The sequence below is a fragment of the Scyliorhinus canicula genome, chromosome 9, assembly GCF_902713615.1.
Source record: "Scyliorhinus canicula chromosome 9, sScyCan1.1, whole genome shotgun sequence".
NCBI classification, from domain to species: Eukaryota; Metazoa; Chordata; class Chondrichthyes; order Carcharhiniformes; family Scyliorhinidae; genus Scyliorhinus; species Scyliorhinus canicula.
In genome coordinates, this window is record NC_052154.1 from 28,138,640 (window position 1) to 28,160,406 (window position 21,767).

General features: G+C 46.3%; 1 protein-coding gene across 4 annotated transcripts in view; it reads left to right on the forward strand.

The window, feature by feature from the left end:
* LOC119971178 (myosin-3) overlaps window positions 1–21,767 on the forward strand; it is a 1,049,419-nt gene that overhangs the window by 79,812 nt on the left and 947,840 nt on the right. For all 4 annotated transcript variants that reach the window (XM_038806379.1, XM_038806381.1, XM_038806380.1 and 1 more), the window contains exon 3: window positions 13,077–13,205. In XM_038806379.1, coding sequence (XP_038662307.1) covers window positions 13,077–13,205 — 129 coding nt within the window. The remainder of the gene's footprint in view (window positions 1–13,076; window positions 13,206–21,767) is intronic.

The window sequence follows — 21,767 nt, forward strand, 5'->3', positions numbered from 1 at the left end:
CTCTCATTATCTTCCATCAGATCCCCTTTACCTTTACCACTATTTCTCTTTTTTCCCAGTTTCTGTCCCTCACAGGCTGAACTGATGTCGGACAACAAACTTTTGATTTATGAACTAATTCATAATTATTTGCCATTTCTGCTATTAATCTCGCAGTTTTAACCCTCTGCTATTCTGTATGAGTTCTCACTACATTAGGAATTGAATTTTTAAACTCCTCCAAAATTATCATTTCTCTAAGAGCTTCATACGTTTGGTCTATTTTCAAAGCCCTTATCCACCTATCAAAATTACTCTGATCCTTTCGAACTCCATGTACGTTTGACCAGGTTCTTGCCTGAAATTTCTAAACCTTTGTCTGTAGGCTTCAGGCACTAGTTCATATGCACCTAAGATGGATTTTTTCTCCTTCTCATACGTCCCAGATACCTCCTCTGATAGTGATGCAAGCACTTCACTCGCTCTACCTACCAGCTTTGTTTGACTCAATAATGACCACATGTCCTGTGGCCATTTCATTTGTTAAGCTACCTTCTCAAATGAAATGAAAAAGGCTTCTACATCCTTCTCATCAAACCTTGGCAATGCTTGGACACATTTGAATAGATCCCCACCAAGCCTTCGACTATGATGCTCTTGGTCACTATCCTTATCACACCAGGTTAAAGTCCAACAGGTTTGTTTCAAACACTAGCTTTTGAAGCACTGCTCCTTCCTCGGGTGAATTCACTCTGGGAAGGAGAAGTGCTCCGAAAGCTAGTGTTTGAAACAAACCTGTTGGACTTTAACCTGGTGTTGTAAGACTTCTTACTGTGCTCACCCCAGTCCAATGCCACATCATGACTATCCTTATCACTTGCCTCAGACTGTACGTTTCTCTTTACATCTGCCAATTTTAACTGACTTTCACATTTCATGGCCAGTTTATGAAGTTCAAAGTCTCTCTCTTTTTCTTTTTCCCTGACCTGTATCTCCCTTTCTTTCTCTTTGTGTTCTGCTAGGGCTATTCTTTTTCCTTTATTTCATATTCAAACTGCTTTATTTCTTTTTCATGTTCAAGCTGCTTGATCTGTAATTGAATTCTTATCATTTCCAGTGATTCTGGCACTGTCTCAGTTTAAATGCGCAGCTACCGCCGCAATTATCTCTTCGTATTTTGTCAGGTAATGTTAACTGCAATGATTTTGCCAAATCTAAAATTTTAGTCTGTTTGCAAGGTATTGCGTGTGACCTTCTCCACCCCCAAAAACCTCTGAGCTTCTGAAAGAGCCATTTTCCACAACGCCCTCCCTACTTGAACTTGAATACAACACCTAAAAAGCAAACGCAAATATACTTACCCCTCATTGTCTTTACCTTCACTAAGCCAACCCAATTACGGAAGATAGACTTTTATCCCTCAAGCCCCCAATTTGTTATGGGCCAGGGTTTAGAAAACTCCAACGTATAGCATGGGAGTTCACCTGACCTACAACTGTTTATTGATTTTGTTTACGATGAGCACAAGAGCCTGTCTTTCAGGCGTTATTCAACAGAGTGCTTAGGCGCCTTTAATCCAAAAACAAGCTTTATTCTACGAATTTAGTTAACATTTGTATAAACACACACAGTAAGAATTATTATCAACTACAAACATCTACGGAGGCAATTTGGCCTGACCAAAATGTCGGACAACATTCCCATCTGCAATAACCGTAGGTTCACACTAGTGCTGCCTGACACCACCTTTTTAAAAAGTGGGGACAGGATGGGAGGGCACTGACACTCAGGGACCTATACACGGACGGCAGGGTCACAACAATGGACGAACTGACGGAGAAATTCCAGCTAGCCAGGGGAACGAGCTAAGGTACCTGGAACTCAAAAACTTCCTACGTCAGGAGACAAGGACGTATCTACAACCGCCGCGACAGACATTACTGGAATATTTACTGGACACAAGCATTCTAGATAAAGGGAACTGTCGCGACATGTATGACCGACTGGTAGAAAGGGCCGACACCGTACTGGATGCAACAAGAAAGAAATGGGAGGAGGACTTGGGGATTGAAATAGGGTGGGGACTCTGGAGCGAAGCATTGCATAGGGTCAATTCCACCTCCACGTGCGCAAGGCTCAGCCTGACTCAACTACAAGTGGTACATAGAGCCTACTTAACATGAACTCATATGAGTAGGTTCTTCCTGGAAATGGAGGATAGATGTGAACAGTGCTAAGGAAGCCCGGCCAACCACGCCCACATGTTCTGGTCTTGCCCCAGGCTTGCGGGGTATTGGACAGCCTTCTTCGAGGCAATGTCCAAAGTGGTGGGGATGAGGGTGGAGCCATCCCCGAAAGTGGCGGTCTTCGGGGTATCAGACCAGCCAGATCTATTCATGGGGAGGAGAACGGATGCCCTTGCCTTTGCCTCCCTGATCGCCCGCCGTAGAATCCTGTTCAGCTGACGGTCAGCAGCACCACCCAAAGCTGCAGACTGGCTGTCTGACCTCTCAGAATCTCTCCAAATGGAGAAAATCAAATTCGCCATCCGAGGGTCAGACGACGGCTTCAACAGAACGTGGGAACCATTCAGCCAATTGTTCTGGGACTGGTTTGTGGCCAACGAACAAGCAGAAGAATACCCAGGTAGCCAAGAATCTGGGGAAAGTAGCCGAGGAGGGGAAGAGCAGCTAAACTTAAGAAAAAAGAAAGGCGAACCACAGGAGAAGGGGAGGGGTGGAAGAGGGAATAGACAGGGAACAATAGAGGGGAGGCAAGGGAATGACAGCCGGAAGGAGGGCACGGGAAACAATAACAAACTTGGCATCTCCGGGAGCAGAGAACAAGGAAAATCTGTGTGAAAGACAGGACGAATGGCTGAAGCGGAGATGATAGTGAGATGACAACGGCAGTGAAAACCGTCTTGGAGAAGCAAGCGACAACACCAACACCAGATCCATTCGCGTATTGCCCTCTGTAATTGTTCTGTATTTGTTTCCCTGGTGCCCAAATGTATATGTATCCCCCCAGTTTCCCCCTCCCCACAAACCATTGCCTCTTATGTGCTAAAAACATTACTGCCAGTTGTACAGAGCTGCTGTTGTTGAGCTAGCACATAATACCCTACCAGTTATTTTAGTCTAACTTTTTTGTTGTTTTGTTTTTTGTGCGTGTTCCCTTCTCGTCTATGCATATGTATGCTATTTTGTGTACATAATAGTAAATATAACTTATTCAAAATCCCAATAAAAAAGTATTTAAAAAGAAAACTGCAAACATAACGACCCCACACAACTACAGTACTCTTTGTATAACCCTTAATGAAACTTCCTTTACTGTTCCAATTTAATAACAAAATCCCATAAACCATAAACCCCTTTTCAAAGGTGTGGCCCAGCACACGACACTCTTACTGTCTTTAAGACTTGGTATGGATATTCTTGTTTCCTTTCCAAAACATCAGGTTTGAATTCCTTCCAGCAAACAGTTATCTCTTTTAAGTCATCAAGTAATCTGGAAACAGCTTTTAAAATGCAGATAGAGAAATCTTTCTTTTCAACCTGTGCAATACAAACCAGTTCAAACTCAAAATTGAAGTAAAACTCAGCCACAGCCCAGCTCCACCCACGGAATGACATCACTGAAGCCATGTGATAAGACAAAAACATATTTTAAAGGGATACTCCCATCACAATACCGCCCTTAGCCAAAACCCTCAGCACTTCCTAGTGTTGTATCTCTCTATACCCATCATATCCCTGTATTTGGTGAGATGCCTTTTGAACGCCGCTATTGTATCTAAAGGATAACAGGAAAGCAACAATATAATTGGCTCAGTACAATCATTGGACTCAATTTGGTGCCTCTACACAAGGAAGAGAAGGATAAAGCCATGAAAACATTGTAAAATGACTGCAAAAACCTCAAGAGTTCAGGATCAATTTTTTGCACCATGTTCGGGCACCAGAGCATATCTCCCTCGAGTCTAGCAACACCACAGGTACCAAAGCCATACTGTACCCCTGCAGAAACCAATCACAGATTCTTAAACATAACGAAAATACGACGAAAATGCATAGGAACCCTAATTCTAGAAGGATGTTTTACACATGCCACATAACACCACATAATCTCAACCTCAGAACGATCGTTATTCCACATATTTATGTGGAGAAGACAAGCTGCGATAAATTCAGATTTTGGTCAGTGTAGTCAGCACTTCACAATGCATTAAACAAGACAGGATAAAAAAGGGAGCGCTACCAGGAGAAAAGGTACTCAGGATAAAAGAAGACCAAATACAACGGGCAGCACGGTAGCCTTGTGGATAGCATAATTGCTTCACAGCTCCAGGGTCCCAGGTTCGATTCCAGCTTGGGTCACTGTCTGTGTGGAGTCTGCACATCCTCCCCGTGTCTGCATGGGTTTCCTCCGGGTGCTCCGGTTTCCCCCCATAGTCCAAAGATGTGCAGGTTAGGTGGATTGGCCATGATAAATTGCCTTTAGTGTCCAAAATTGCCCTTGGTGTTGGGTGGGGTTACTGGGTTATGGGGATAGGGTGGAGGTGTTGACCTTGGGTAGGGTGCTCTTTCCAAGAGCCGGTGCAGACTCGATGGGCCGAATGGCCTCCTTCTGCACTGCAAATTCTATGATATCTATGAACCATAAGTCCGTATTCCTCCAAAGCAGGCCCACCCTTAAGGATGAAGAAGAAAAAAAGGTGCTTGCTCATACAAGTGAATGTCCCAATCATAAGGGAGATCAGCCACAATACAGAAACAGGCTCAACCCCATGTACTCGTGCACTTAGGAGTCAACCAAATAAACCAAGGATATTTAAGCATATCAAAAAACATAGCTTCTTAGGATGCCCCTATTAAGTGCATAAGACCAGTCTCTAGCTTCAACAAATCAAACGGGGATAAACTGATCAAATCCAGGCATGTGCCATCACTCCTTCACCCCTGTTCCAATGGCTCTATAAATGCCAACCACAGAAAGGAATCAGAAGGAACCCAGTCCTCTCCAGGATACATGATCTGCACAGGCTTTCAAAGGAGACAAGTACGGATTCTCAAAATTCAAAGCAACAACAAAAAAAAAGCAAACAAACCCGATACAATTATCTCCTAAATGGGGGCCATACTTAATCCAAGTGAGGACTAATCTAACCCTATTACCCACCACCCATCATGGCTCCACTCATCTTAGAACATAGAACAGTACAGCACAGAACAGGCCCTTCGGCCCTCGATGTTGTGCTGAGCATGATCACCCTACTCAAACCCACGTATCCACCCTATACCCGTAACCCAACAACCCTCCCCCCCTCCTCCCCCCCCCCCCTCCCCCCCCCCTCCCCCCCCCTCCCCCCCCCCCTCCCCCCCTCCCCTCCCCCCCCCTCCCCCCCCCCCCTCCCCCCCCTCCCCTCCCCCCTCCCCCCCCTCCCCTCCCCCCTCCCCTCTCCCCTCCCCCCTCCCCCCCCTCCCCTCCCCTCCCCCCCCCCCCCCTCCCCCCCCCTCCCCTCCCCCCCTCCCCTCCCCCCTCTCCCCCTCCCCCCCTCCCCCCTCCCCCCTCCCCCCCTCCCCCCTCCCCCCCCCCCCCTGGAGCTGTGAAGCATTTATGCTAACCACCATGCTACCGTGCTGCCCTTCTCTATAAGTGAGATAATGGGTGTTTAAAATGCACTCCCTTCTCATGGATGCAAAGATTACAGCACATAAAGAAAAGGATATGACTGTGCACAAACTACTTTTCACTTTACAGATTCAATATGTTTTTTGCTGAAACAGGATAACAAATAACCCTCACCCTTGTGCTCAAACATTGCACACCCTTGTCAGGAGAAAAGACAACAACCTGAAATCAATAGTATAATCACAAGGGAATAAAATCCAGGTTTAATGATGATCAGTAGAATAATATCATCTTGTCACTTGAAAAGGCCAAGGCCATGACAAGACTGTTGAACAACACTCAAGATCTCAAAGTTCCATTGGATGAAGCATCTTCACCTCCACCACGTCACCGCCCAAGCGGCCAGAAACCCAGGCTCTGGCCGGGGGGGGGGGGGGGATGACTCGCTATAGCCAGCTACCACCAACCCTTCACAATGCGGATTGCTAACAAGACAGTATATGATCAATGGTCAGGCCTCCACTCATCTCCAACCTCGAAGACCAGATACAATTTACTCCGTCGAACCTTCCCTCAAGATATTTCAAAGTGGGGAACTAAAACCTGCACTACCGAGCCGCGATCATCTTTCGTAATGATGGGGATCATCCCAATGTATACAACACAACCGGAGCGCAGGCCCGCTCACCAGGAGAACCGCCACTGCAGGATGGGCCCCACCCCAGTCGTCTCCGATCTTCCCAATCAAATGAGGATTCCCTCTGATTCAAATCGACTCTTCACTGCCAATCTCTGACCAGAATCATCCATGGACATAGCGCAGGAAAAAAATATATAATTATGGAATGCACATATTATCAAGGATTAAAAGATGAGAGGAGCCAGAGCCCGTGAAAAAGCAACTGTTCCCGAGCTCACATCATGTGACCCTCCCCATTTCTCCAATATAAATCTTTGATCTATATATTCAACTCTCTGATCTTATTTACCCGATGGCAACATGCTTTTGGTTCAGTTTGTAATTCAGGAATTATTACCATTGTGGTTCTAGGAGCCCTAGCTCTGGATGAGTGCAGCTCAAATAACATTCAAGAAGTTTGACACCATTCGCCTTGAGAGGGTCACTGTTAGGATTCGCCTGGAGGTGGCAACCATTCATCAACCTCTTCGTGGAGAATTAATCGTCAGCGGGGGGGGGGGGGGGGGGGGGGGGGGGGGGCTTAGGGTAGCGTAGAATAGGGGGTCAATTAGGTGGGTCTTGGCGGGATGGAAGTCGGTGATTGCACTATGTTTATTGTTCTTTGTACATTGTTTCTACACTGTTGCTGTTTGTAATGCCAAAAATACCTTATTAAAATTGTTTGTCAAAAAAAAAGAAGTTTGTCACCATCCAGGACAAAGCAGCCCGCTTGATTGTTCCCCCTCCCCCTGCTGAGGGCAGCACTGTAGCACAAGGGATTAGCACTGTAGCTTCACAGCTCCAGGGTCCCAGGTGCGATTCCCCGCTGGAGTCTGCACGTTCTCCCCCTGTCTGTGTGGGTTTCCTCCGGGTGCTCCGGTTTCCTCCCACAGTCCAAAGACATGCAGATTAGGTGGATTGGCCATGATAAATTGCCCTTAGTGTCCAATTAGGGGCTGGTTTCGCTCAGTGAGCTAAGACAGCTGGCTTGTAATGCAGAACAAGACCAGCAGTGTAGGTTCAATTCCCGTACCAGCCTCCCCGAAACAGGCGCCGGAATGTGGCGACTAGGGGCTTTTCACAGTAACATCATTGAAGCCTGCTTGTGACAATATGCAATTTCATTTATAAAAAGGTTAGGCGGGGTTATTGGGTTACGGAGATAGGGTGGAAGTGAGGGCTAAAGTGGGTCGGTGCAGACTCGATGGGCCAGATGGCCCTCTTCTGCACTGTATGTTCTATCTTCCACAAACATTCAAACCCTCCATCACTGATGAACAGTGGCCATCTACAAAATACACTGCAGTAATTCACCATGGTTCCTTAGACAACACCTTCCACAACCACAGCCACTACCATCTAGAAAAATGAGCAGCAGATACCTGGGAACCCCACCACCTGGAGGTTCCCCTCCAGGTCACTCACCACTTTGACTTGCTCCTTCACTGTCACTGGGCAACATCCTGGAACTCCCTCCCTATCAGCACAGTGGGTTTACCTACACCTCAAGTACTGCAGCGTTCAAGAAGGCAGCTCACCCCCACCTTCCGTGGAGTAACTAGTAATGGGCAATAAATGCTCGCCTAACCAGTGATGCCAACATCCCGTAAATGAATTTAAAAAATTGGCCCACAGATGCTTATATTTCCCAAGCAGAACCGCTTTCTTAGTTTAACCTATATCTTTGGTACCCATGTGAACCATGACAACTGGATTCATTTCCTCCCACTCCAAGTTCCATTGAGCCCCAAGGAGATATCCTTTAACCTGGAATGGGGCTCACCAGGACTCATCCCGTTCAGCTGCAGATAACAGTGTATCCCCTAACTATACCGACCCTACTACTACTGCGTTCCTTTTTACACCCCCTGCCCTCCTTGATTCATTCTCTGTACTAAGGCGCTGTGGTAGATTTGCTCATCTTCCTTATAGTCACTGCTCTCCATAAGTTGTTTTCTTTATTTATCTGAAGTAAGATTTATGGGAAACCAAAGAGAAAATGCTGGAAAATCTCAGCAGGTCTGGCAGCATCTGTAGGGAGAGAAAAGAGCTAATGTTTTGAGTCCAGATGACCCTTTGTCAAAGCTGAAAGGGTTAGGAAGTGGGAAATAATTGTGGAATGAGAGAATGAAAGATGAGTCATAGCCACAGAAACCAAGGGGAAAGAGTGCGAATGGCAGTCCCCAGAGAGAACAAAAGGTGTGAAAGGCCAAACAGCAGAGAAACTAACATCACAGGAGAAACTGTGACAGATGAATCCAGCTCAGTCTGCATTGGACTAATTAAGTCTAGAGGTAACAAAGGCATAGGCCATCAGATCATAACACGTATGAGCAGAAGTAGGCCTGTTCCACAATTTAATGAGATCAAGACTGAGCTGATGTGATAATCCGCAACTCCATTTTCCCACTGTATCCCCATAAATCTCTCTTCCCTTCCAGAATAAAAGTATGTCTATGTCGGATGAGTGTTCAAGCAGTCGAGGAGATGCAATAGAGGTAGAGTTTGGCAATGTTACCATAGTGGAAATCAGCTGACTTGTTGAAGGTGAGGATGCGTGGCTGGAAACTCTTCTCGAGGTCAAATTGAGCATCACGGGCGTGAACAGTTGGGTTCAGCCGTAGACGGATCAGAGGGGGTTTAGTGACAAAGACAACGGCTTTGTTATTCCCATTTATTAGAGTCATAGAGGTTTGCAGCATTGAAACGCCCTTTGGCCTAACTTGTCCATGCGCCCAGTTTTTACCACTAAGCTAGTCCCAATTGTCTGCATTTGGCCCATATCCCTGTATACCCTTCTGATAGAAACTAACCTTTTATTATGGGTAAAAGGGGTTAAAGGAAAAAATTATTTAAAGAAATCATAATAACTAAGATTTTAAAAGTCATATAATAAACATAACAGCAGAAAATGCTGAGAGCTTGTGAAAAGATCCGATAACGAAACTGAAAACGTTTGCAAGGCCAACAGAGAGAAAGACTCATTGTCTTAGAGAGATGGGCTAGGATCCAGTTCTATGTCCATGGTAACCACAGAATCACCCCATGGAAAGGAATTTCTGCTGAGTAAACTTTTCATCAGAGTGGAAAGTTACTGAAATGTTTCATCTTTAATTTAACAGGCAGACATTTTAGTCAATGAAATGAATTTTAGATTACTCAACACCAATCACAGATATAAAGGGGACGAAACTTAATAGATAATGATCTTCTTAAAAGTTTGGGTATCGCGACAAAAAAGTCATTGTAGAATCAACTCAACCTATTCTCTAAAATCTGTTCTATCCTCTAGCTTTGCAAATCTATTTTAAACTGTGCAGTACTTTTGTACTGTATAACTTGACTTGAAGAAATTACTACGAGCTGTCCTTGTATTTTGAATTCAACTTATCTGTATTTGCTAAGGACAAACAATCATTCTGATTAGCTTACTGCAGGGCTAGTTGGACCTTCTAAATTTGTACTTGTGTGAAAATTGAAACGTACCATTAGACAAAAAAATAAAGGTGGCAAATTGCCTTTTAACCCAAAAAGCCAGTCTTGAATCTGTTATTCCGTATATGGTACGGCGTTACTGGTATATGAATAGACACAGAGATCCCATATAACTGTCTAAATGCTTTTTAGAAGACAAAATTGAACCCACCTCTACTACTGCCTCTGGCAGCTCGTTCCAGATACTCACCACCCTCTGTGTGAAACAATTGCCTCTCTGGACCCTTTTGTATCTCTCCCCTCTCACTGTAAACCTATGCCCTCTAGTATTAGACTCCCCAATCTTTGGGAAAAGATGTTGACTATCTATCTTATCTAAACCTCCTGTGCTCCAGGGAAATAAGTCCCAGTCTCTCCTTATAACTCAAACCATCAAGTCCTGGTAGCATCCTAGTAAATGTTTTCTGCACTCTTTCTAGTTTAATAATATCCTTTCAATAATGGGGTGCCCAGAACTGAACACACTATTCCAAGTGTGGTCTTACTAATGCCTTGTACAACTTCAACAAGAGTCCCAATTCCTGTATTCAATATTCTGACCAATAAAACCTAGCATGCTGAATGCCTTCTTCACAACCCTGTCCACCTTCAAGGAGCTATGAACCCCTACCCTTCGATCTCTTTGTTCTGTAACTCTCCCCAACTCCCTACCATTAACTGAGTAGGTCTTGCCCTGATTTTATCTACTAAAATGCATCACCTCACATTTATCTAAACTAAACTCCATCTGCCATTCATCGGCCCACTGGCCCAATTGATCACGATCCAGTTGCAATCCTAGATAACCCCTTCAATGTCCACTATGCCACCAATCTTGGTGTCATCTGCAAACTTACTAACCATGCCTCCTAAATTCTCATCCAAATCATTAATATAAATAACAAATAACAGTGGACCCAGCACTGATCCCTGAAGCACACCGCTGGTCACAGGCCTCCAGTTTGAAAAACAACCCTCTCCAACCACCCTTTGTCTTCTGTCGTCATGCCAATTTTGTATCCAATTGGCCACCTAACTCTGGATCTCATGAGATTTAACCTTATGCAACAACCTACCATATGGTACCTGGTCAAAGGCCTTGCTAAAGTTCACTGCACTGTCCTCACCAGCCTTCTTGGTTTCCCCTTCAAAAAGCTCAATCAAATTCATGAGATATGATTCTCCACTCACACAGCCATGCTGACTGTCCCTAATCAGTCCTTGCCTCTAAATGCCTGTGATCCTGTGTCTCAGAATATCTTCTAACAACTTAACCACCACAGAAATGAGGCTCACCAGTCTGTAGTTCCCAGGCTTTTCCCTGCGGCCCTTCTTAGTTAATGAGAGAAATTTTCTCCTCAACCAGGATTGAATGTCAGACAAGTTGTCTTACAATTTAGGGGCAATGGTGAGTTTGAGAGAGGTGTTGGTGAGGTAGAGCACATGTACTTCAACATTATGTTCAGATAATGTCATGAGGGGCAACTTGCAAGTGTGAAGCTGGAAGGGGCCAGCAATAGATCCTTGGAAGACATTAGAGTTAATGGTGCAGGAGCAGGAAAATAAACCATTGCAGGTGGTTCTCCAACTGTGAAGAGATAGATGAGAATGAAACCAGGTGAGAGCAGACTGCTGCAAGCTCGCTGAGAGTGAAGAGATGCAAGAGGCCAATGTGATCAAGCATGTCAAAGGTTGCAGATTGGTCAAGAAGGACGAGGGAGGATGGTTTAACTTTGTCACAGTTGCATAGAATATCCTTTGTGACCTTGATAAGAGCTGCTAGCGTGCCATGACAGGGACGAAAACCTGATTAGAGGGATTCATTTATGCAGTTCTGGAAGGACTCCTGAGTTGCAGGAAATATATCTTGGCCTTACTGACTGAAATGATTTTAAACTAGCTTTCGATTAATTGACAATGTGAATTAAATCCATCAAAAGCTCTTTCATAAGAGAGTATATTCACAAGAGTGTACTTTGTCATTGTGAGGATGGCACATTTGAATTAAAATATGGGCATTCCCTTCTTCTGAAAGTCTTTTAATTTGTCAACTGTTTACATCATATTGTCAGCTTATTAAGAAATTGGATGAAAATATATATTGAACGTGCATGAAAAAAGCTGCATTCTGCTTGGGCTGCCTCCAGTCTTTCCAGACCCTTGGTTTCCACAGCTGCCATACTCTGGGACTCTTCCTCCATCACAACCTCCCAGCGCTGCCAAGATCTACTACCCTCCACTAATTTTGTTTCAGGAAGGTATTCAACCATCCTCACCTGGCCTGGCCTACATGTGACTCCAGACCCACAGCAATGTGGTTAGTTCTTTAAAAAATAAAAAAATGCCATCTGAAATAGCAAGCCACTCAGTCCAAAGGCATTTAGGGTGGGCAACAAATGCTAGCCCAGCCAGTGACACCCATATCCATGAATAATTGTTAAAAAAAACTGCTAGACCCTAGGAATTGTCTATTATACAGTACAGAATTATCATAGAATTTACAGTGCAGAAGAAGGCCATTTGGCCCATCGAGTCTGCACCAGACCTTGGAACAAGCACCCCACTTAAGGCCACACCTCCACCCTATTCCTGTAACCCAATAACCTCACCTAACCTTTTTTAGACACTGAGGGCAATTTAGCTTGGCCAATCCACCTAACCTGCACATCTTTGACCTGAGGAAGGAGCAGTGCTCCAAAAGCTAGTGTTTGAAACAAACATGTTGGCTTTTAACCTGGTGTTGTAACACTTCTTACTGTCATCTTTGGACTGTGGGAGGAAACCGGAGCATCCAGAGGAAACCCACGCAGACACTGGGAGACCGTGCAGACTCTGCACAGACAGTGACCCAAGCCGGGAATTGAACCTCGGACCCTGGAGCGGTGAAGCAACAGTACTAACCACTACGCTACTGTGCTGCCCGCACATGACTAATCATTCTTGCAGTTTTTCTGTGCAATGTCACAGCGCAACAGTGTGTACAAATTAAATGTGTCTGTGTGTAATGTGGTTGACTCTTAACAGCACCCTCGAGGGCAATTAGGGATGGCAATAAATGCTGGCACAGTCTGCGAAGCCCATGTCCCATGAACGAATAATAAAGAAGAAAAATCAGTTTGTATTTATCCTAAAATAACTTGAAATATGCCTTGCCAATGCCAGAAATATCCATTTATTCCGATTCAGTCCTTTATCTATTTTTCAAGTATTCACTAATTGTATATGTCTGAGATTTAATTCTGGTATTGTAAAGATCAGTTTAACACTCGACTTTCTACGTGCCATTTACTTTGCCTTGTTTGTTTAGTTGAAGGTGCAGATTCTGCAGTCTTACATCAATGACTTAAGTGAGCAAAATGATGTTTTGGTTCAGACAATGGAGGAGCTTGAAAGAGAAGCCAATCAAAGAGTAAAATCTCTGGAAGAAGAGCTGCAGGTAATCAGAAATGCTTCAAGACTTTATCTGTTGGTCTTTTACTTTACAAAGCGGTTAAATAATCATCCAAAGGGACATGATTCAGAACATAATTTACAAACTGCTGTAGGTTAAAACTGTACTTTAAGCTAGATCACGGTTTCATTGTACACAATTCAGGAGTTCATGTTTCTGACCATACAATACATTTTGATGTTGTGTTTTGCCAGGGGTTCCAAGTGCTTTGGGCACTGTGCAATCTTTCCTTTATTAGTGTCTGGGCATTTCCGATTATTTTTTTTCTAAACATTTTACATATTTTTATTGTTCAGATACGCATATCTGTTCTGTAACTTTGCCATTCATAAAGCTGGGATTTGAGAAGCTACAATTCTCTATGCTTCCTGTGTATCGTTACTTTTCTCTTGCAAGATGATTATCAATATCCTAGTTGCATACCAAATAAAATGGCACAAAATGAAAAAAGTAATTTTATCACTGAAGTTGCTTTTTCTGATTTATATAAATGATTTATAAGTGGGTGTTGAGGACAAAATCTGTACATTTGCAGGTGATACTAAGCTAGGGAGAATAGTGAATTGAGGATGATGCTGAGCGACTTCTAGAGGGACATTGACAAGTTGGTCAAATGGGCAGACACCTGGCAGATGAACTTTGATGCAGCAAAATGTGAGGTTGCATTTTGGTAGACGAAACATGGGAGACAATATGGGCCTAAATGATACAACTTTGAGGGGGATACAGGAGCAAAGGGACCTCGGGGTTCAAGTGCATAGGTGGCCAGGCAAGGGGAAACAGTTGGAAGAAGGCTTATAGCATCCTTGGGTTTATAAATAGAGGCATGCAGTATAAAAACAAGTAAGTAATGCCACACCTCTACAAATCATTGGTCAGACCACATTTGGAGGTTGTGTTCCGTGCTGCGCACCTTATTTAAGGAAGGATGTTAAAGCCCTGGAGAGTGCAGAAGAAATTTACGAGAATGATATCAGGAATGAGAAATTTTAGATGCAAGGATTGCAAATATCAGAGCAGCCTTCTCAAAGGTCAACCCACGGAAAGCCACTGGCCCGGATGGGGTACTCGGACAAACACTCGGGTCTTGAGCAGATCAGCTGGCGGGGTATTCGCAGACACCTTCAACCTTGCTTTCCAACAATCTACGGTCCCTATCTGCTTCAAGAAGATGACCATCAACCCTGTACCAAAGAAAAGCCAAGCAGTTTGCCTTAATGGCTATCGTCCAGTGGCTCTGACTTCCATCATTATGAAGTGTTTCGAAAGGTTAGTCATGGCACGAATTAACTCCAGCCTCCCGATTGCCTTGATCCACTACAGGTCGCCTACCGCTGCAACAGGTCCAAAGCAGAAACCATCTCCCTGGCCCTGCACTCAATACTGGAACACCTAGATAACAAAGACACCTATGTCAGACTCATATTTATTGACTACAGCTCAGCCTTCAACACTATTATTTCTAAGAAACTCATTTCCAAACTTCGTGGCCTGGGCCTGGGCTCCTCCTTCTGCAACTGGATTCTGAACTTCCTAGCCCACAGACCACAATCAGTAAGGATAGGGAACAACACCTCCACGAGCATCCTCAACACTGGTGCCCCACAAGGCTGTGTCCTCAGCCCCTACTATACTTATAAGACCATAAGACCATAAGACATAGGAGTGGAAGTAAGGCCATTCGGCCCATCGAGTCCACTCCGCCATTCAATCATGGCTGATGGGCATTTCAACTCCACCTCCCAGCATTCTCCCCATAGCCCTTAATTCCTCGCGACATCAAGAATTTATCTATCTCTGCCTTGAAGCCATTTAGCGTCCCGGCCTCCACTGCACTCTGCGGCAATGAATTCCACAGGCCCACCACTCTCTGGCTGAAGAAATGTCTCCGCATTTCTGTTTTGAATTTACCCCCTCTAATTCTAAGGCTGTGCCCACGGGTCCTCGACTCCTCGCCTAACGGAAACAGTTTCTTTGCGTCCATCCTTTCTAAGCCATGTATTATCTTGTAAGTTTCTATTAGATCTCCCCTTAACCTTCTGAACTCCAATGAATACAATCCCAGGAACGCCAGCCGTTCCTCATATGCTAGACCCGCCATTCCAGGGATCATCCGTGTGAATCTCCGCTGGACACGCTCCAGTGCCAGTATGTCCTTCCTGAGATGTGGGGCCCAAAACTGGACACAGTACTCCAAATGGGGCCTAACCAGAGCCTTATAAAGGCTCAGTAGCACATCGCTGCTTTTATATTCCAACCCTCTTGAGATAAATGACAACATAGCATTCGCTTTCTTAATCACGGATTCAACCTGCATGTTTACCTTTAGGGAATCCTCGACTAGCACTCCCAGATCCCTTTGTACTTTGGCATTATGAATTTTCTCACCGTTTAGAAAGTAGTCTATGCTTGGATTCTTTTTTCCAAAGTGCAAGACCTCACATTTTCTCACGTTGAAATGCATCAGCCATTTCCTGCACCACTCTCCCAAACTGTCTCGATCCTTCTGCAGCCTCCCCACTTCCTCAGCACTACCTGCCTGACCACCTAACTTCGTATCATCAGCAAACTTCGCTAGAATGCCCCCAGTCCCTTCATCCAGATCATTAATATATATGGTGAACAGCTGCGGCCCCAACACTGAACCCTGTGGGACACCGCTGGTCACCGGCTGCCATTCCGAAAAAGAACCTTTTATCCCAACTCTCTGCCTTCTGTCAGACAGCCAATCCTCAACCCATGCCAGTAGCTCACCTCGAACACCATTATACACCTATGACTGTGTGGCTAAATTCTCCTCTAACTTGATTTTCAAATTTGCTGATGACACCACCGTAGTGGGTCGGATTTCAAACAATGACGAGACAGAGTATAGGAATGAGATAGAGAATCTGGTGAACTGGTGCGACGACAATAATCTCTCCCTCAATGACATCAAAACGAAGGAATTTTCATCGACTTCAGGAAGCGTAGAGGAGAACATGCCCCTGCTAACATCAATGGGAACGGAGCTTCAATTTCTAGATGTCCAGATTGCCAACAACCTGCCCTGGTCCCTCCCATGCCGACACTATGGTTAAGAAAGCCCACCAACAACTCTACTTTCTCAGAAGACTAAGGAAATGTGGCAAGTCAGCTACGACCCAATTTTTACAGATGCACCTTTGCAAGCATTCTTTCTGGTTGTATCACAGCTCAGGAAACTACAAAAGGTCGTGAATGTAGCCCAGTCCAACACGCAAACCCGCCTCCCATCCATTGACTCTGTCTATAATTCCGCTGCCTCGGAAAGGCAACCAGCAGAATTAAGGACCCCACGCAGCCTGGACATACTCTCTTCCACCTTCTTCCATCAGGAAAAAGATACAAAAGTTTGAGGTCATGTACCAATCGACTCGAGAACGGCTTCTTCCCTGCTGCCATCAGTCTTTTGAATGGACCTAACTCGTATTAAGTTGATCTTTTCTCTACACCCAGCTATGACTGTAACATTACATTCTGTTGTCTCTCCTTCCTTCCCTATGTACGGTATACGTAGTCTGCATAGCATGCAAGAAATAATACTTTTCACTGCATACTAATACATGTGACAATAATAAATCAAATCAAATCAAAAGATCAGAGAAATTGGGTTTGTTCTCCTTGGAGCAGAGAAGATTAAGAGGTGACTTTATGGAGGTGTTCAAAATTCTGAACAATTTTGTCAGTGTAAAGAAGGATGTTCTGTTTTCACTATGTCAATGATTAGGGGGGTCACAATTTCAAGATGGCCAGCAAGAGAGCTAGGAGTTGAGGAGAAACATATTTACTCCGAGTTGCTGGGGTTTGGAATGCGCTGCCTAGTTGAGTGGTGGAGGTGGATTGCATAGCAGATTTCAAAAGAGAGCTGGAAATATATTTGTATGTGATAAATTTAGAGGGCTATGGAGATAGGGCTAGGGAATGGGATTAGTTAGGTTGTTCTTTTGGGAGCTGGTGGAGACACGATGGGCTGAATGGCCTCCTGTGCTGTAAATAAACCAACAAAAGTTATATCCTTCCATAGATAATGTAAAAGACGATACCTTGACACCCTCGCTCCTCTCTCAGCTCAAGTGACTTCATCCAGATGGCAAGCAGGCAATTGAGTCTGAAGCTTTGAGTCTTTGGTCAGTGCTCAATCAGCCGGTCCAAAAGGGGATGGAGGAAACTTCAGTGGCGGCTATGAAGGATTAAGTCGCACATTTGGTGGCTCCCGCTCGGGATGGACTTTTGGACCTTTTCCCCTGATTTTCTACCGGACTTGAATTGTAAAACTGATGACAGAGGCAATTGTGTACTGAATTCCCACATCGGTGCATGGAGAGAAGGACTAGAAGTGCTCGTAAAGGCAGAAACAGAAAGATAGAGAAGGCTTGGGCTGAAGCTGCAGCGGGAGACAATAGTCCGAACTTCACCTTTTTCTTAAAAAGGATCGACATAATCTGGTTGAAGCCTGCTCTTCGCCTGGCCACCACCACACTCAGGTCTTGGTAAACCCGCGGGATACTGTTGACCCACTTACAGCTTCGAGTCTGCTTGGCCCACTGGAGAATGCTCTCCTTATCCAAGTACCTGTGGAATCTCACCACCATTGCCCTCGGGGGGGGGCTCCCATTCGCGGCTTCCTCGCGAGTGCTCTGTGAGCCCTGTCCATCTCCAAGGGCCGGGAGAATGCCCATCCCCAGCAGCTTCTCAAACATGTCTGCGATGTATGCCCCAGCGTCCGCTCCTTCGGATCCCTCTGGGAGCCCAACGATCCTCAAGCTCTGCCGGCGGGACCTGTACTCTAGGTCCTCCACCTTCTCCAGGAGCCTTTTCTGCTGGTCCCACAGCATTCCCACCTCCAACTCCACCGCAGTTTGATGTTCCTTCTGCTCAGCCAGCGCCTTATCTACCTTCTGGATCGCCCAATCTCGGGCGTCCAATCTAAGCTCCAGCCACTCAATCGACTCTTTTATTGGGTTCAAGCAATCCCGTTTCTGTTTAGCAATGCCTTCCTGAATAACTTCAATCAGCTGCTCCGTTGACCGCTGGGTCGGCAAACCAGAGGTCTAGTCCTCCGCTATGCTGTCTCCCGCTGCAGCTTCAGCCCAAGCCTTCTCTGTCTTTCTGTTTCTGCCTTTACGAGCACTTCTAGTCCTTCTCTCCATGCACCGATGTGGGAATTCAGTACACAATTGCCTCTGTCATCAGTTTTACAATTCAAGTCCGGTAGAAAATCAGGAGAAAAGGTCCAAAAGTCTATCCCGAGCGGGAGCCACCAAATGTTTTGCGACTTAATCCTTCATAGCCGCCACTGAAGTTTCCGTCCCGTCTCTGGGTCATGCACGAGGAACAACACTTTTATTTTGAGTCGCCTGAGCATGCGCTGGAGTTAACGAAAAGGAAAGGACTGGTGGTGGACTGAGAACTTTTGAACTTTGCTGCTCATGTTGTTTTGTTTTGTTTGTTTTTCTGTTCTTTTAATAAAAGTTTCTTGTTTTTCGTTTTGTGGAAGCTGTTTGTAATGCCTTTTGCATTGATTTGGGACCAGTGGTAGAGCTGAGTGAGTTAAGGTTTCATTTGTACTGTTGGGGGATGGAGGTGTGCTTGTTTAGATCTTGGTGTTTTTCTGTCGGGCAATTGTGTGGGGATTGTTTGATGTTGGAGTATGTTTGTATGAGCGGGGGAGAGGGTGGGGAGGGAACAATAGGTGGGAGACTATCCGGTGCCAGGGATGGGGATCACCAAGGTAGCTGGGCGGGCACAGAAGCGCAGTGGGGGGTGTGCATGTGTTTGGTTTATTAAAGGGGTCGGGTTGTAGAGTGTTCTTACTAGGAGTTGGGTAAATGTTCTGCTGACGAGGGAGGGACTTGGGCTAAGGGACAGAAAGGAGGTTGGGGGCGGAGGCTGCCTGGGGGTGGGCTGGGCCCGGTAGAGGTGCAGAGCATGGGCTGGAGGCGGACCCAAAAAAAGGGGATGGCTGATCGGGGGGGGGGGAGGGGGGGGGGGGGGGGGGGGGGGGGGGGAATGAGCCCCCCAACTAGGCTGATCACCTGGAATGTTCGAGGGTTAAATGGGCCGGTCAAGAGGGTCAAGTTTGTTCGCGCATCTTAGGGGACTGAAGGCGGACGTGGTAATGTTGCAGGAGATGCACCTTTAGAGTTACAGACTAGGTTAGACTGAGGAAAGGCTGGGTCAGTCAGGTCTTTCATGTGGGTCTGGATTCAAAGACTAGTGTGGTCGCGATCCTGATCGATAAGCGGGTGGTGCTTGTGGCGGGTAGAATAGTCTCGGATGTGGGAGGTCGGTACGTTATGGTCAGTGGGAAACTGGAGGGGGTGCAGGTCGTATTAGTAAATGTGTATGTGCCAAATTGGGATGATGTGGAGTTTATAAAGAGGATGCTGGGAAAGATACCGGACCTGGACTGGTTGGTCATGGGAGGGGACATCAACACAGTTATTGACCCTGGCTTGGACTGGTCAAGCTCGAAAACGGGCAGGGTGCCAGCAATGGCAAAGGAACTAAAAGGGTTCATGGAGCAGATGGGGGGTTGATCCATGGAAATTTGGGCAGCTGAGAGTGAAGGAGTTCTCTTTCTACTCACACGTACATAAAGTGTACTCCTGGATTGATTTCTTTATTTTGAGCAGAGCCTTCTTGGCAGGGGTGGTGGACACGGGGTACTCGGCGATCACAATCTCAGACCATGCTCCGCACTGGGTTGACCTGCAGGTTAGTAAAGACAGTAACCAGCGTCCGCACTGGAGGTTAGATGTGGGACTTTTAGCTGACGAAGGGGTGAGCGAGCGGCTGAGGAAATGTATTCAGAATGACCTGCAGGTCAACGACCCAAGGGAAATTTCAGCAGCGGTGGTCTGGGAAGCACTGAAGGTGGTGGTCAGAGGGGAGCTGATCTTGATATGGGCCCATAGGGAGAGGATGAACAGGGCAGAGACAGACCGACTGGGAAAGGAGATACTACAGATCGATAGGAGGCATGCGGAGACCCCAGAGGCATGGCTTTTAAGGGTACGGCGGAGGCTACAGGCGGAGTTTGGCTTGTTAACCACAGGGAGGGCGGTGGAGCAGCTGAGAAAGGAGAGGGGGACGATCTATGAGTATGGAGAGAAGGTCAGCAGAATGCTGGCACAGATGAGAACCTGGTTGGAAATTGAGCAGAGGTGAATAAGGCATTTAGGGATTTCTACAGTAGGCTGTATAGGTGGTACCCCATAAGGGGGCCGGACGGGATGAGGCACTTTTTGGAGGGGCTGAATTTCCCAAAGGTGGACGGGGAGCTGGTAGAAGGGCTGCGGGCCCCGATTGGGTTGGAAGAGGGTCTGAAGGCCATGCTGTCGGGTAAAGCCCCGGGGCCGGATGGGTACCCAGTGGAGTATTATAAAAAGTTATCTGGGATATTGGGGCCGTGTTGATGAGGATGTTCAATGAGGCAACGAAAAGAGGGGTGCTGCTCCCAATGATGTCACAAGCGACGATTTTGCTGATTCTGAAGCGGGATAAGAACCCAGAGCTGTGTGAGTCCCACAGGCTGATATCCCTGTTGAATGTGGATGCCAAATTGCTGGCCAACATTTTGTCCTCCAGGATTGAGGATTGTGTTCCGGACGTTATTGGGGAGGACCAGACGGGGTTTGTTAAGGGTAGGCAGTTGGTGGTCAACGTAAGAAGGTTGTTAAATGTGATCATGATGCCGCCTGAAGGTAGGGAGGTGGAGGTAGTGATCGCAATGGCTGCAGAAAAGGCTTTTGACCGGGTAGAATGGGATTATCTCTGGGAGGTGCTGGAATGGTTCGGATTTGGGCGGGGATTTATCGAATGGGTCAGGTTGCTGTGTCAGGCTCCTGTGGCAAGTGTACAGACGAATAGGACAACATCGGACTATTTTAGACTGCACCGGGGGTCGAGACAGGGATTCCCCCTCTACCCACTGTTGTTCCCACTAGCTATAGAGCCGTTGGCAATGGCTCTGAGGGCCTCAAGGGGCTGGAAGGCGCTGTTCCGGGGGGGGGGGGGGGGGGGCATGGAGCACAGTCTCGCTTTATGCAGACGACCTGCTTCTGTATGTATCGGACCCAATAGAGGGGATGGAAGAAATCATGAGGATTCCAGGGGTGACGGTGAAGATGACGGTCCTCCTGAGATTCCTGTTCGTGTTTCAATGTCTCCCCATCTTTATTCCCGATTACAAAGTGATCACTGGCTTCATTTGGGCGGGCAAGACCCCGCGAGTAAGGAAGGTAATGCTTGAGCGGAGTTGGGGAGAGGGCGGGCTGGCGCTGCCAAATTTCTGTAATTATTACTGGGTGGCAAATATAGCCATGATCAGGAAGTGGGTGGTGGGGGAGGGGTCGGCATGGGAGCGTATGGAGGGGGCTTCATGCAAGGGCACCAGTCTGGGGGTGTTGGTAACTGCGCCTCTGCCGTTCCCGCTGGCACGGTACTACTGTGATGGTGGCGGCCCTGAGAGTCTGCGGGCAATGGAGGAGACATGTGGGAGCAGAGGGAGCATCGATCTGGTCC